Source organism: Rhipicephalus microplus, chromosome X (genome assembly GCF_043290135.1).
Source record: "Rhipicephalus microplus isolate Deutch F79 chromosome X, USDA_Rmic, whole genome shotgun sequence".
Classification (NCBI taxonomy): domain Eukaryota; kingdom Metazoa; phylum Arthropoda; class Arachnida; order Ixodida; family Ixodidae; genus Rhipicephalus; species Rhipicephalus microplus.
The window spans coordinates 210,633,778-210,649,372 of NC_134710.1; the positions used below are offsets into that span (position 1 = coordinate 210,633,778).

The 15,595-nt window shown below is 43.6% G+C and overlaps 1 protein-coding gene across 1 annotated transcript; it reads left to right on the forward strand.

The window, feature by feature from the left end:
• The first annotated feature begins 12,699 nt into the window (after positions 1-12,699).
• Positions 12,700-14,597, forward strand: LOC119188044 (spastin). The gene is given in 2 exon segments (XM_037436050.2): positions 12,700-14,017; positions 14,019-14,597. Coding segments are annotated over 2 exon segments (1,338 nt in total). The 5' UTR covers positions 12,700-12,820; the 3' UTR covers positions 14,160-14,597.
• The last annotated feature ends 998 nt before the right edge of the window (positions 14,598-15,595 follow it).

Here is a 15,595-nt window from a genome sequence, read left to right on the forward strand (position 1 = left end):
AAGAGTATCATCCAGACTTTTGCTCCAAGAACTTTGGACTGGATAGGTTTCCTGTCTCTTAAGTCTTTAAGTGTCTTGGTTGTTCAATGCATGCGACTGCATTGTAGTGCGTATTGTTGTCTGTGTCCGTTGTTTCGAGTGTGGCTGATTGTACTGTGTAGTACGTTGTTTGTTTGGTGATATATTGTACTCAACTCTCGTGGAGAGTGCATACTTGTGTGTGGTTTTGATCTGCAATTATTGAGAACATAATTTCGTTTGTTTATCAACTCTCGGCTCTGACTTGTTCTTTGGGCCACAGCCGGCGTCCGCTGGCGTGCCAAAAAGGACCACTTCTAAATTGTCCACGCTTTCGTGGTGCGGTTCGGAGGGCCGATACTTCGGCCCTTGGAATTAGCCCGGCGATAGCCTCCCTCATTAACGGGACCTGTGTGACAGACAGAATGAGCGAGTTTTTTTTTAAAGGCACGAGCGTCTAATAAAGCAAAAAAAAATAAGCGAAAACGAACAAAATGACAAATTGACACACTGAGCAAAAGAAACAACTGCGAGCAAAGTAACATACAAACCAGCTAGCGCTTAACATAACAAAGCAATGCAACACATGCACACAAAAAATTTAGATGCAGTGCCAATAATAATATTAATAGTAACGGCAACAGATAAATCGAAGTATGGAAGGCAGATTCGCTATCGCATTCATGAATGAAGAAACAGTTGCGGATGATGCAGCTTAATCGGGCAGTGCGCTCCAACTAGGCACTGTTTGAGGAAAGAATGAGTTTTGGAAAGTAGTTGTTTTACATGAAAATTCTTGAACTTTCTTACTATGGTGCGACCATGTTGTTCCTGATCTTTATGGTTCAATACATTTGCCTCTATCAATTTTTATGTTATTGTTTAAACTGTTTTGTATGACAGCGATAAATTGAAGACCTCTCATGAACTTCCCCAGTTGTTTACAAGAACAGATGTTTAGGAAAGTAAAAGAATAGGAATATTTAGGCGTCATGATTTTATCAGATTTCAAATGAGACAAGCAGGTAACACGTGTTGTTAACAAAGCACTGGCAGTGTTGTACTCGTTAAAATGTTTGCTTTGATGCGCATCCATACATAGGTACTAAATGCCTGGCAAACTTGTCGCTCGTTGGCTCAATACTTAAATAAAGAACCGTATGTTGGTTTCTCTTCCGTAGACATTACGTAGCGAAATAGGAGGGCGTGCAAAGAAAATCATTGAGATTTATTTTTAATAAGTATTGCCGTCATGACGCTCCTGCAGAACCATTAAAGCAAGCCAGTCTGCCCACTGTCCAAGATCAAGCCTTACTATTTTGCCCTGGGTTTCTTTTCTTTTCTTCTGAATGGTAGCGTGAGGATCAATGCGAACAACTACTGACTACACTCGGATACAACCAGTTTTCGAACTAAACACATCAAGTACTTAGCTGAATACAGATTTCACAAGGACATTTTCAGCCACTCCGAGATTGGAATGTTGTATAAAACGATGATATCAAGTTCGCATCATTTGAAGCTTTTATCGCCAATATATCAAGCGCTACTTCATAGTTATTATCTGCGCACAAACTTGCAGCGTTGTGCAATGATATGTCTCACTTCTCAGTATCTTGTTTATTGCTGTGATAATACGCTACGCATGATTTCTTCCACACTTGCTAAGCCTCACACTTAGTGTATTGAGTGTCAAATTCACCCTCCGCTTTTTTCATTGATTTTTCAGTGTGATAAACTTTCTAGCGTGCTATTTATTACTGCGTTTGTCATTCTTATAGCGTTTGTATGTACTGTCTCGTTGAACTCAACTTATGCGCGCACCTATATTAAAACTGTGTTTTTTAATGCATCTTGCCTTTTAATATGCTTTTCATTATTCATATCTTTTAGTGGGGTTTCCAAATGTATTGTAGAGAAGATGTGTGTTGTCTGGTCCAGCCGAACTCATGTACGCGCCTACTTGAACTGCGTTCGTTTGAGTATGAATCATACCACTTTCTTGCAACAGCCTCAGATCCTAGGCTAGGAGGGTTAAAATAAATAAATAAATAAATAAATAAATAAATACAAAAAACAGCGCCCGAATATTACTGTGGTACGAGAAAAACAATTTTATCACTGTTAAAAATTATGATTTTTTAAAATCTGAGATACGGTGACCACGATTGATGCCATCCCGATGCCGGCAATGTCCTTTTCACGGAGTCACTCGCGCGAAGACCAAAAAAGAAAATAAGAAACGTGAGCCCAGTAGGGTGTGGTAATATGAAATTTGCGAAACTATCGCGAGCTATCCCGCATCTTCTCATTAAAACGTCGGGTCAGGGTTGCCATCTGCAACTACATTGCGCCAAATTGGATACAGTATACGGCCCTGTCTGGCGACGTTATTGCTACTTTCTGGCTCGTAAACTATCGAGAAATCTTGAAGACTGCCCACTGTTTCCTAGCTGTTCTGTGGCGTCAGCAGATGCGCGAATATCCCCCTTCCCTCTCCCACTCTCGCAACGTAGCTGGTGCTCATCAAGGCACCCCATGCGACGCACAGCGCACCTGCATATAGACGATGACGAAATTGCGCGCATGTTAACAAACGAGTGACAAGCACACTGCTCTCGCTGCTCAACATCTATGCTTACGTCACTTTCTAATGCTGACAGCGTGTGTTCTCATGGGATCGAACATCCACAATAAAATGAAGCTGAACTGCTTTTGATAAATTCGGTCTGCGGCTTCAAAGGAAAAGTCCTTCAACGTTTGATATAAACCAGGCTATAGAGAAACTCCTATTTATGCAGGCCTAAAGGACCGTCCTCGTTGGGTGGAGTTCAGGGCCACATGAGCTCGCGCCACACCACGTGTCCGCTGGATCAGCCGACGCTGCTTCTGCGCGGCTCTGAACTGGTCAGTGCTCTCTCCCAGGAGGAATGGGAGGGTGAAGGTATAGGGCGGTAGCCCGGTGGTTGTGGACATTCCCAGGTGTAGTGATACACCGTGGGCTTTGCTCCACAATAGGGGCAGTATGAGGCATATTGTGTGGGGGGAAAAGATGAAGGATGTAAATGAATTAGCCTGAAGCTGGCGCCAGGTAACAGCACCCTTTCGGTTGAGTGCGAAGTACATGTGACTTTGTCGGTAATGTTGTAGCGTTTCAGTGTAGTTTAGTGGTTCCGTTGGTACATCGTCTGGGATGAACAGCTCTGCCGATGGCGCCCGCTTTTAAGCTCTAGAGCTACCGCATTAGAGCGCTCATTGCCATGGGGAGAGACACGTCCAGGTGTCCAGACGATACGAACCCTCTGTAAGAAAGTCAAAGTGGGATGCAGTGATGTCAGAGTACGGTGTGTGTAGGGCGTGACCATTCCTTTCTCTATGTGCCGAACGCAGTTTGTGAGTCATTAACCACAGTGATTGGTTCATCCGCTGCTGGTATTTGTGAAGCGGGTATGATATCAAAAACGATAGCAGCCTCCTTTGCCATGCCGCTGTCCACATTGTTAAGCTTAGCCGATACCATTACAGAATCAGTATTTTCCACTATACGGTCAGACACATGGCCCGTTTTTGGGGATATCGGAACACGTCAGTGTGAAAGATTGGTGTGTTGGTTATGCCGTCACCTATACGACTCGCATTAGAACTTGCACTCTTGCACGTGTCCGGCCTTTATGTCGATCAGCTTGCATATTGCGGGGTGGGGGGCTACTCGAATTTTCATCCTAATGTCAAGTGAAAGACGTTTCGGGTCATGTTGCGGTTCGTTTGACACACTGTATCTCAACCGAGACAGAATGAGACAACCCTATATTGTCTGCTGGAGGCGTTGAATTAGGATGTTACGATGTCCTTCAATTAGTTCACTAATGCTGCAGTGAACACCAAATTGTATCTGCATTGACGTGTAAGTGGGAAGCCCCAGAGCAGCCTTTAATTCCATGTGGAGATGAGTGTCCATTTGGTTTAGCTCAGCTGGAGTGAGGTTGTGGTAAGAGGTGGTGGGTTAACCTGCTTATGATGAGGGCTTGCGCCAATCGGTGAGCATCTTTTTCGAGAAGTCAACCATATGAGTCACCTGGGCGATTTGTCTGCGCTGTGTTGGAGGGTATATGTGGCCTTGCCATTGGGTTGTATATAAGTCCTAATGAGTCTATCTGCCCTTAAAATAAGGTTTCCGTTCAGATGCATGGTAACGACAGGTGGTATGCTGGTTCTTTTTCGGCGTTTTACACAAGCAGTGGTTCCAACTTCTTAGCTGCGCAAGTGAGTCCTCCAGCTAAAGCATGCCCGTGAACCATATTGACAGCGTCCTGTAGTGCGTCTTCAATGGCGCCGCCTGACCCTTTGCTTACCCAGCTTGTGAAGTCATCGGCAAGAGCGCATGCTGCAACGTTCAACAATTACTTTGTCACTTGCAACAACTCTATCCATTGTGCCTAAATTATATGCAAGCCCATCTAATTATTAATTATCAATGCAATATAGGATAGCTGACGTGACCAACTGGTGCAAAATATGGCTTGTGGAACAAGGTTGCTCAAGCTTGCAAGTGCTCAGCGTATGATGAAAGTTCATGCGCGTCGCCTGAAACACTAACAGTCCGCATTTTCACCTCTTGAACGGTGTTCTGTGATAAACCGCAGCTTTTTATGCATGAGTACTTTAACCGCGAAGCCGTTGAAGTCAGTTGTAAAATGTCGACCCTGCCGCAAATCTACATAACCACCATGAATGGGCATGGACCACAGAACTCGGGCAAATCACACTACTAACCGCTATGGTGTGGACTGCGATAACTCAGTTTGCCGCAGTCGAGCAGTGGTTATGGTGTTCGGCTGCTCACACGAAGGTCTCGGCTTCGATACCGGCCACGGCGGTCATATTTTGATGACAGTGAAAAGGTAGAGGCCCTGTGCGATGTCAGTGCACATTAAAGAACGCCAGATGGTCGAAATCTCCGAAGCCCTCCACTGCGCGTCCCTCGTAATAATATCGAGGTTTAGAGACGTAAAACCCCTGATGGCATTATTATTATTATTATTATTATCGTTTTATCATCATTATTATTATTATTATTATTATTATTATTATTATTATTATTATTATTATTATTATTATTATTATTATTATTATTATTATTATTATTATTATTATTATTATTATTATTATTATTATTATTATTATTATTATTATTATTATCCCTGATGTGTGGGAGAACGAGTACATGAGACGCATGAAGTTCGAGAGAAACAAACAGAGAGACGAAAAAAAAAGATATAAAGATAAAAGTCCTTCCCGGAATAAATTCTTCACGAGGTGGGATTCCAACCCGGATGTCCTCGATCTGAAGGCGAGGGTCCTTATACCATTCGGTTATTCAGCCTTTTTCTCACACGAAAGTGTTTTATGCCGGCGTTCAGCAAAACTGCAGTGACGTGTTTCCGTGACGGAAATTACGTCGACAAAGAGTACGCATACCAAAAAGCAAAGGAAAAAGTTCCGTCAACAGGAGTCGAACCCACGATCTCTCGGTCAGTGACACCTGACGCCGGGCACGCCACCCGCTGCGCCACGGTCACTTACTGTGAGGGCTTGAAAACACGCCTTGTATATCTATCACTATTCTCTCTTTGTAAAGTGTAGTAATGCATCATGACCGTGACATCCACGATTAGTTCCTTCAGCGCGTCTTCATTACACGTCTGTTCAAATCGGCACGTTTCCGAAAATATAGAGTGAAATTTTGTCAATGCCTGAACGCATCGCCAGGTGGCGACTTTACCGAGAGTGTCGTAGAAATATCTACGTAGAAATATCTAAAATATAAATATCTACGTAGAAATATTTAGAATAGAAAACAGGCCTTTCTACGTAGCTTATCTGGACATCACTGGGTCGTACAACAAGGTTAATCAAAAAATTTCGTGCGACCCACTTAAGAAAGTGGGAATTTAGGGGACAACTGTTTACAGTTTTTGCAAAAAAAAAATACTGAGAAAATACAGTTTGCATAGAATGAGAAAGAAGCCTCGCTGCGGTGGTCTAGTGGCTAAGGTACTCGGCTGCTGACCCGCAGGTCGCGGGATGAAATCCCGGCTGCGGCGGCTGCATTTTCAATGGAGGCAAAAATGCTGTAGGCCCGTGTGCTCAGATATGGGTGCACGTCAAAGAACACCATGGAGGTCGAAATTACCACAGTCCTCCACTACGGCGTCTCTCATAATCATATGGTGGTTTTGGGACGTTTAACCACACATATCAATCAAACAAATCAGAATGGGAAAGAATAAGTAGCAATTACAGCGTTGGCATTAACAAGGGGCTGAGACAGGTATGTACTTTGTCCCCACTGTTTATCAAGCTGTATGCACACGGTGAGGATGGAAAAAGCGCTCGAAGGTAGCAACATTGGGTTTAATCTGTCACACCAACAGGGTGGCGCATTGGTTGAGCAGAAGCTTCCAGGTTTGTTTTATGCTGACGATATTATCTATATTTGCGGACAGTCAAGACGACATACAGCGGCTGGCAGATATACACGGAAGAGAAGGCGAGGCTTTAAGACTAGGATTTAGTGCAACGAAATGTAGATTGATGGTATTCAGTGATTACGAGGACCAGGTGGTCTCATTGCAGGGCCAAGAAATACTGAGGATAAGGGAGTACAAGTACCTCGGAGTATGGGCAAATCAGGAAGATAGATATATGGAGGTACATAAAAAACATCGGCAGCAAAGGGGAAGAGGAATGCTGCATTAATAGAGCACAGAGCGTTATGGGGATACAATTGGTATGAAGTGCTTCGAGGTCGGTTGAAGGGTGTAATGGTTCCAGGGCTTACATTTGGGAACTCAGTGGTGTGCATAAAGTCAGAGGTGCAATCAGGAATGGATGTAAATCAAAGGACTGTGGTACACTTCACGTTGGGCGCTCACGGGAAGACGACGAATGAGACTGTAAAGAGGGCTATTGTAAGATGTTTTACTTTCGTGTTATACCGATTCCTCTGAAGGAGGAATCAACTATGTTTTTTTTTCTTTCTGTGGTGCATATGCATACATACAGCAGTGACGAGCAAATGTATGCCAACGAAAGCACACACACACACACACACACACACACACAAACCAAGCTACACAAGCAACACCAAGCTGTCGCGCACAATGGTTTATTGTCGAATATGACAGCGAATGCCATGGGCGCACGCGATAACGTAGCTACGAGCGAAACGTGGCGAAAACGGGTCGAAGTAAGTGCATTCGACCCGCTGGTCAGGCGGACTGGAAACAAATTTACTAGAGAAACCAGCGCGCGCTCCATCTATCCTTAACTGCAGCAAGCTTATCATTTTAAACACTTGGCGGCACTGACCTCAGTCCTAGTGAGCCGAGACCACTTGCAGGAGCGTTCGAGTTTAAGGTGCTGATGGCTGTACATAAAAGTCTTCTTTTAGGATCCCTTAGGAAAGAAAGCATCTTTTATCCATTCCTACAACGGTTCATCCACTGTGGCACACAACATCTAGTTGTCTTGCGGAATATGAGTGACAAGGCGGCAGGCGCCACGTGCACTTTTAAACAAAACGCGGCGTGGGGTAAAACATGGCGGACACGTGAGGCAAAGCGGCGTCGAACCTCTCAAAGAATGATCACTCTACCTCATTGCCGAGTGAGACACCACTCAGTAACTTCCATAACCGAACTTAAACTAGACCAACCAAAACACAACATAAACTACGCCGAAAAGTTCCGTTCCCAAAAGCCTGGCCATTGGTTATGTTCGAAATAACCGCAGTGGTTGAAGAGATCTCGGCAACTGCCGGGTTGGCCGAGGCTTGCTGGCGTTCGCTGCCGGTGATGCTATGACTCCACGCCTTTTTATTTCGTGTTGCACGTTATAAGCAGGAACAAGTTGCTACTTGGTCCAAACTTCCACTGTCACCAATTGTAAAGTACAGAGTACAGATTAGAAAATGAGTCGACGCGTCCGTCTAGCGCCAGAGCCCCGTCTGTTTTATTTTGTTTTGAGCCTTAGAACAATATGGCACATACCCATCATGCGGGATTGGCCAAACATCTGTAGCTTAAAATTTACAAGGTAATTTGAACATTGTCCAATGGTGAAAAAGAATTTATTAAATAAGAAACAGAATAATAAATAAATGTTCTTTTGACTGTGCAATTAAGCTAGTAAATTAGACTGTCGTATGAACCTGATTCTAACAATATCGAGTATTTTTCTGGAGATTTTACGCATTTTTAACCCTTATTGAGTATATGTGTTGTAGTCCAGATTAAAAAGGAATATGTTTCGAAGCTTAAATGAAATTACAAACAGCAGTCAACCTCGCTGACTTTTTCTTTCTTTTCTGTGCCTCTCACGCCAGCCTTGCTACCTGAGGGGAGCAGCAAGGCTTGCCCCTCTTTTTTGCAAGAGACCATGTTCCCTGCCGTTATATTGCAAAAAGACATGGTTATCTGCGGAAAATGTTTTAATGTTAGACACTATCACTGCTTCCGTTCATATCGCCATTCATGTATATATAAAGGGGGTTTAGCGATTTTCATCTCTACGAGATTTGCTTATAGGGCGAAGACAGCATGTCAGTCCACATCGACAGAGAGTGAAATTTTAGCACTAGATATATCTATTTCTGGTTGTATACGCCATTTTCTGTAGTTATTGGTATATTTCTCAAGAGGGTTGTGAATACTTGTTTACTCGATTCCGCACTAGCACGTGCAAAAATAATATAATCATCGCAGGAGATTTCAATTCACATTTTGTGGGGTTATAGATCCTACGCCAGTGGCAAACGATTATTAGAATGAGCCAGTTTCAATGGCGTACAGTCTGCGAGTTTCAGATCCCCAACTTATGTATTTGGCATCTATCACGTTCTGTGATAGACCCGACTTTTTCTTACTCCGCTTGTATTATTTCGTCCTGGTCCACCATCACATTGGCCACAAATATTGACCACCTTCCAATGTTTTTTTTTTAAATATAATGCGTGCTTGCTTCGACAAACAATTATGTCCGGAATCAGGTTAGAACACCAAATTTAAAGATACATTACGATTTGGCCTAAATGAACAGGCAGGGCAAAGTGAGAAGGTAAAAGCCCGTAATTTATGTCAGCTAATAGGGGCCCCTATGAATAAAGCCAAATTTAATAAGCAGTCAACTAAAAATAGTACTCTTCACCATGATGGAACACTGACTGTGATCGCGACTATAGGCGCCGAAAGGCAGCTTGGAGAAAACTACCCTACAACTAGTGCCCACGTAATTGGAAAACTTAAATACGTTGCTGCTACATTCAGACAAACGGTTGAAAGAGCAAAAGAAGAGTACAACTCCAGACATTAGAGTTACATGTCGAAGACAAAAAATAAGAAAGCCATATTCAGGTTCCTGCGGTACAGAAAGAGGATTCTGTCACCCATAAAAATGGAATCATTTTGTTTATTACCCGCAGCATTGTCGCAATCATTGGAAGCAATCGGGAAAGACTTGAAAGATCGATTTACATTGGTGCTACCCCACCCTTTGCTGCTCACTGATAAAGCTAATGAATACAAGACGCCCACACTAGAAGAGATGTCAGAGATAGTACAATCACTATCAGCTTTATCTCCAGATCCCGATAATATAACTACTGCGATGATAAAAATTATGTTTGATTTGTGCCTCAGCGATCTCGTTAACTTTATAAACTTTTGTATGGACAATGCCTGGGGGCATCCTGACTGGAAAGTTGCTAAAGTACTACTTAAAAAAAAAACAGGGAGCTGGTTATGCAATAGACAACATTTGGCCTTTTTCCTTCACCTCGAATTTTGTAAACTAATGAAGCGGGTTCTATATTGACATCTTAAAAATGGGTATAGCAAAATCATATATTGAGTGACTCTCAAATTGGATTTATACCTGGGTGCTTGATATGGTGTGCACATGTTGACCTAGAGGTTAGAATTAAAATTGCTCTGCACAGAAAGCAATACGCCACTCTGGTGACCTTAGATATTGCTAATGCGTATGGAAGTATGGAGCTCGCCATCTTGGTTAGTAAACTTCGAAGTGATAAAGTTGCCGATGATGATGGATTCAAAATTTTTTAAGTGGGTGTACATTTTATTTTTCGCAAAATGGGCCTTTTTCGAAACAATACAAACTGATAAGGGGAGTTGTTCAGAGATCCGTTCATTCACCCATTTCATTCGAAGTATTATTAATCCCTATTCCTACTCACGATAAAGTGCAAGTGTATGTATACGCAGACGTTATAGCATATTTTTCAGCTTCTAATGACATATACATTTGTTGTACAATATTTTAGTCATATTTGAATGCCATTCAAGTATGACTTAGTGACCTGCGCATGTCCCTTATTGCTAACAAAAGTGGTCTTCTTGCAGTTACATTCAGTTCTCCTGTACGAGTCGCATTGATGTACGTCCAGGACTTTATTTTACATGTAGGCTCATCAAAGTACTTGGGTATAATATACACTGCACATCTTAATTCGTGTTCACATATTGAGTAAATTGCGTCTAAGGGATTACGTGCAATTGGGTTGCCCAGGCGCACCAACAATGGTCGATTTCAAATGCGTAGATGAACTTTGTTGATGATATATTGCATGAATGTCCACCCAATATTGAAGTTTGGATGTGCGTTGTTCAGTGGGGGACCCACTTACAAATTACGCTCTCATATCTATAGAGCGTGAGGCATTGCGCCTATCTTTAGGTCTTCGTAAGTTTGTCGCTAATATTGTTCTTTATTATGAAGCATGTCTGCCCTCTCTGCAAACCACGTTTCGCATAATAATTGTTCAAACATTTTTTTAAACATCTACGCCTCCCAACAGAGACGCTCCTAATATGTATCTATAAGCGAGCCCGCATCCACATATTTTTTTCATTGTGAGTGGTCTCAGCTACAACGGTCCCAAATAGTTTATGTGCAAAAGCTCTTAGAGTAAGTCATTATAGGGGTGAAAATTCGGGATGTGAGTTTCTCCCAGGAACGCAGTCCTACGGTAAGAAAAAACTTTGACAAAATTGTAGCATCATCGCCATTCATCATCATTTTCTTAGCCACCGCGCCGCGCCTCTCGCGCAGCTCATACCTGAAGCTTTTGAAGCTTTCATACCTGAAGCTCTTTTCGCACAGCTCATACCGGAGGTATGAGCTGCGCGAAAAGAGAACGAGTTCACGCGCCTGGCGTGTCAAACGCTGGCCGCCGCCGCCGCTCTGTTTCAGCCTACAAATAAAGTGGCGAGATTGGCATTGGCCGCCTTCACGACGACGTCCCTCTACTCCCGCTACTATACATTTCCGAAAAATTCTGAACTTTTGCCGACCAAATATTTGAATGTGTTGCTTGAAGGCTACTTCAATAGTCCACAGATAAGTTGAGTTATAGCCACATATGCTTTCGTTAATGCCGAGAAAGCAGGAGTGGGCACCTATTCAACAGCAATAAATTGGCGTTTCTCACTACGGCTGCCCAATTTTACGCCGATATTCTAAGCAGAACTAATGGCAGTGATTGGCAATACGCAAGCTCCCAACATATATATATATATATATATATATATATATATATATATATATATATATATATATATATATATATATATATATATATATATATATATATATATATATATATATATATATATATATATATATCTTCGGTGGTTATGCCGATCGATTCTTTGTTCGTTTGCACTGCTCTGGTAGTACCAAAGACATCGCCTTGTTTATCAGAATTTTGTACATATATGCCCAATCATGTTCGTTTTGTCCACTTGGTTTGGGTGCCAGGTAGCGCTGGACTAACACTTCATGAAGCAGCAGACACACTGGCGGCCGCATCAATACAGGGCCCTGTTCTGAATATTCCAGGACAATGCTGCCTATATACAATCACGCGATTTCGAAATTGTGACAGGAATAATGGCAGGAAAACGCCAACTCTTCTGTTCTAAATGACATAGATTTTCAGTACCTTAAGTTTTAGTGGTACAGCTCATGGTGGGCAACAAGACCATTTGAAATTACATTTACTGAATTACAGTGCCGGGTTCAGCATATATTTTTTTTTATTTCTACTGACCTGGCTCTGTTTTTTCTCCCCAATGTTACTACTGTACACAAGCAGAAACTGTAGAACACTTTTTCACAAAATGCTGCAGGTATAAAAATTTAAAACAAACATTTTTGACACATTCTGAAAACATGGGCTCGAGCTGTCTGAAACAATATTACTCTCCCTAGGGGCGTCGGCACTGCATCGTTGCAACAGGGACATATATGGAGCGGTATATAACTATACAAAAGAATCAATACGGCTGCCATGTTAATATCACAAGTATATGCTTGTTACTTATTTTCCTTATTAGTACTTATGTATCTTTATTTTAATATTTATTATTTATATGTTTAAAAGTTTTCTTCTATATCAATTCCTAATAGACTGTCAGCACAAATAATTTTTTCGTTCTCATAAAAAAAAACTCTTTTTAAGGCATTCACCCCTTCTACCCCCGCCCCTTTTTTTTTCGTTTCCGAAATTCCCCTGCTGCGCGATTCGTGGCCGATCCTACGCAGTGGGTTGATGCATTCCTCTTGGGTTCGACCAACCAATTTGCTGCCACGCCGCTCGAGTTCACGCGCATCATCGTCTTCCTTTGGATCAGGGCTTCAGGCCAGCTAGAGTGTAGCAAGCAATACCACGTCCTTTGACGGCCACCGCGAACGACCAGGAGCTTCAGTGTGGGAGCTATTCATGGATAACAGCGTCGCTCTGTCACATATCTCGCTCCACGACTCTTCCGGTGCCGAGAAAACGACCTCCCGACTGAGCTCGCTCAGAACCATCGGCGCCTACCCCATGTCCGTGGTTTTCCGTGTGCTGCGCATGCTCCGCACCGGGATGTTCACAGTGTTGGTGTTCGTTTTCAGCGGTGGCCGCTGCGCTCACGTCGAAGAGCGCCCAAACGATCCTCTACCGGCGTCTAACGGCAGGCCAGACACCATGGCGGTGCCGAATGTGGAGCCTTACCCAATATCTGGTATGACATGCACCAGTCACCCGGCAACGACATCGCGTCCCGGATTGGCGACGAAGGCAGTCGCTTCACGAGCCCAGACACGAGCAGCAGGACGCGGTTTGCGAGAAGGATCCTTCCGCGGCAACAGCGACGAAAAAAGGACGCCGACACTCAAGGGTGTTGACTCGCGGCTTGCCCAGGTGATCCTCAACGAGATCGTGTACGGTGGGCCCGAGGTGCTGTTCAGTGACATTGCCGGCCAAGAACTGGCCAAGCAGGCGCTCACCGAGACGGTTCTACTGCCCGTAGAACAACCGCAACTGTTCACAGGATTGCGGGCCCCGCCGAAAGGTGTGCTGCTTTTTGGGCCGCCCGGCAGTGGAAAGGCGATGCTGGCCAAAGCAGTGGCCCACGCGTCGCGCTCCACATTGCTGCACGTCCGCGCACCTTCATTGATTTCAAAAGGTGTTGCTGAAGGCGAACAACTAGTGCACGTCCTTTTTTCAGTTGCACGAGCCGTGCAACCGAGCATCATCTTCGTCGATGAGGTGCACTGCCTGCTCAGCGAAAAGAAAAACAGCGAGCATGAGGCAGTGTGGAGGATGAGGAAAATGTTTTTCGCTGAGTTTGATGGGCTCGACCCTGAAGGTGACGAGCGAATTTTTGTTATAGTTGCCACCGATCGACCGCAAGCTCTAGACGATACCGCACTCAGGCGATTCACGAAGCGGTTGTATGTGAAGCTGCCAGACGAGCACGCACGGCTGGTGCTTATACAACAGCTCCTGAAGAACCAGAACAGCCGACTGCCCATTGAGAAACTGAAGTACCTGGCAAAAGTGACAAGTGGCTACTCGGTGGGCGATCTGGCAGCTTTAGCCAAAGACGCAGCTCTGGGCTCCATAAGAGAGCTCACTCATGAGCAACAACGAAGGATTGAGCCGGAAAAAAATGCGTGCAATCAACCTCGAAGATTTTATGCAGCCACTGGAGAAGATACACTGCAGCGTGTCACCAGATAGCCTAGATTTGTACGAAAAGTGGAACCAAGAGTTTGGCGATATCTCCATTTGACGTGGTCAGCACGCCAGAGCACATTAAAGAGCCCGTCGTCAGTGCTGCCAGAACGTTTCGTCTTTTCAGTTGCTCTACCAAACTGCTACATGCATGCGCCCGCTTTTTCGGTGACTCTGTTATCGGTGTACCGGCCTACAGTTTCAATAAGCGCCTTTTCTTATCTGAACTTGAGTCCACACTATCATCCTTATCGATAGAAGAGCATGTGTGCATCATAGGAGACGTGAACATTGACCTTTTGCGTCCCACTGTAGGCCTCGTTGCTGATTATCTAGACAGCCTTTCTAAATGGGGCTTAGACTGCCGAATAAATCAAGCGACTCGAGAGGAATTTTTGGCTGGCAAGCTCGTCGTGTCGTGCATTGACCACGTTTTCGTGCGTGCGCAGAACCTGCTCACAAAAACCGCAATAGTACAGACGAAGATAGCTGACCATTACTTCGTTTGCGGCTAAATCAGCTGTCCACATATGACGACGATGCCAACTGATACAAAAAAAAACTAATTTCGGTGCTAGATTAAAAAAAGTGGTAATCTGGTAGCTCATTATGACTGTAATTCTTTGTTGTCAATAACGTCTCCTAGTGATCTCTACGATAAATTTGTAGAAGCGTTCATATGCTTAAAAGAAAGTGCGACACGAACGATACACATTAAACAACGTAAATTGGATAATAAATGGATGTCAACACATTTACTCGCTGTAGTAAAAGAAAAGGACTTTGGACATAATGTAAGCGTTATCCTAGCTGTTCAGACTTGCGAGCCAAATTTAAGCAAAGCAGAAACAAGGTTAATGCTATGATTCGCTCGGCTAAACGAACCCATTTTCGAGCCAAATTTAAGGATGCCAGTAACAGCAGCTAACCAAAAAAAAACTGGGCGTTAATTAACACCTTTAGAGGCGCAAGCAGTGGCGTCAATATTTTGAATAACTTTTTTTCGAGTCAAGCCAATAACGCACAGGAGGCCCGTGTGCTCAGATTTGGGTGCACGTTAAAGAACCCCAGGTGGTCGAAATTTCCGGAGCCCTCCACTACGGCGTCTCTCATAATCATGAAGTGGTTTTGGGACGTTAAACCCCACATATCAATCAATAACGCACAGGAGATTGCTGATGAATTTAACAACTTTTTCTCTCGAACAATTAAAAACACAAATTCCCAAGTAGGCCCGTGCACTTTACGTCACAGTGTTAGCGAATCAGCTTATCTACCTTCAATATCACATGAGGGCTTATGATCTATCATTTTCAGTTTGAAGTGTAAAAAATCTGCTGGTATTGATGGTGTTTCTATAACTGACTTGCACCGTACATTTGAATACACCCATGAAGTTCTGCTAGCACTAATAAATCGCATTATTTCTAGTGGATAAATTCCCATAAACTTGAAAACATCAATGGTTATACCTCTATACAAATGCGGTGCGCG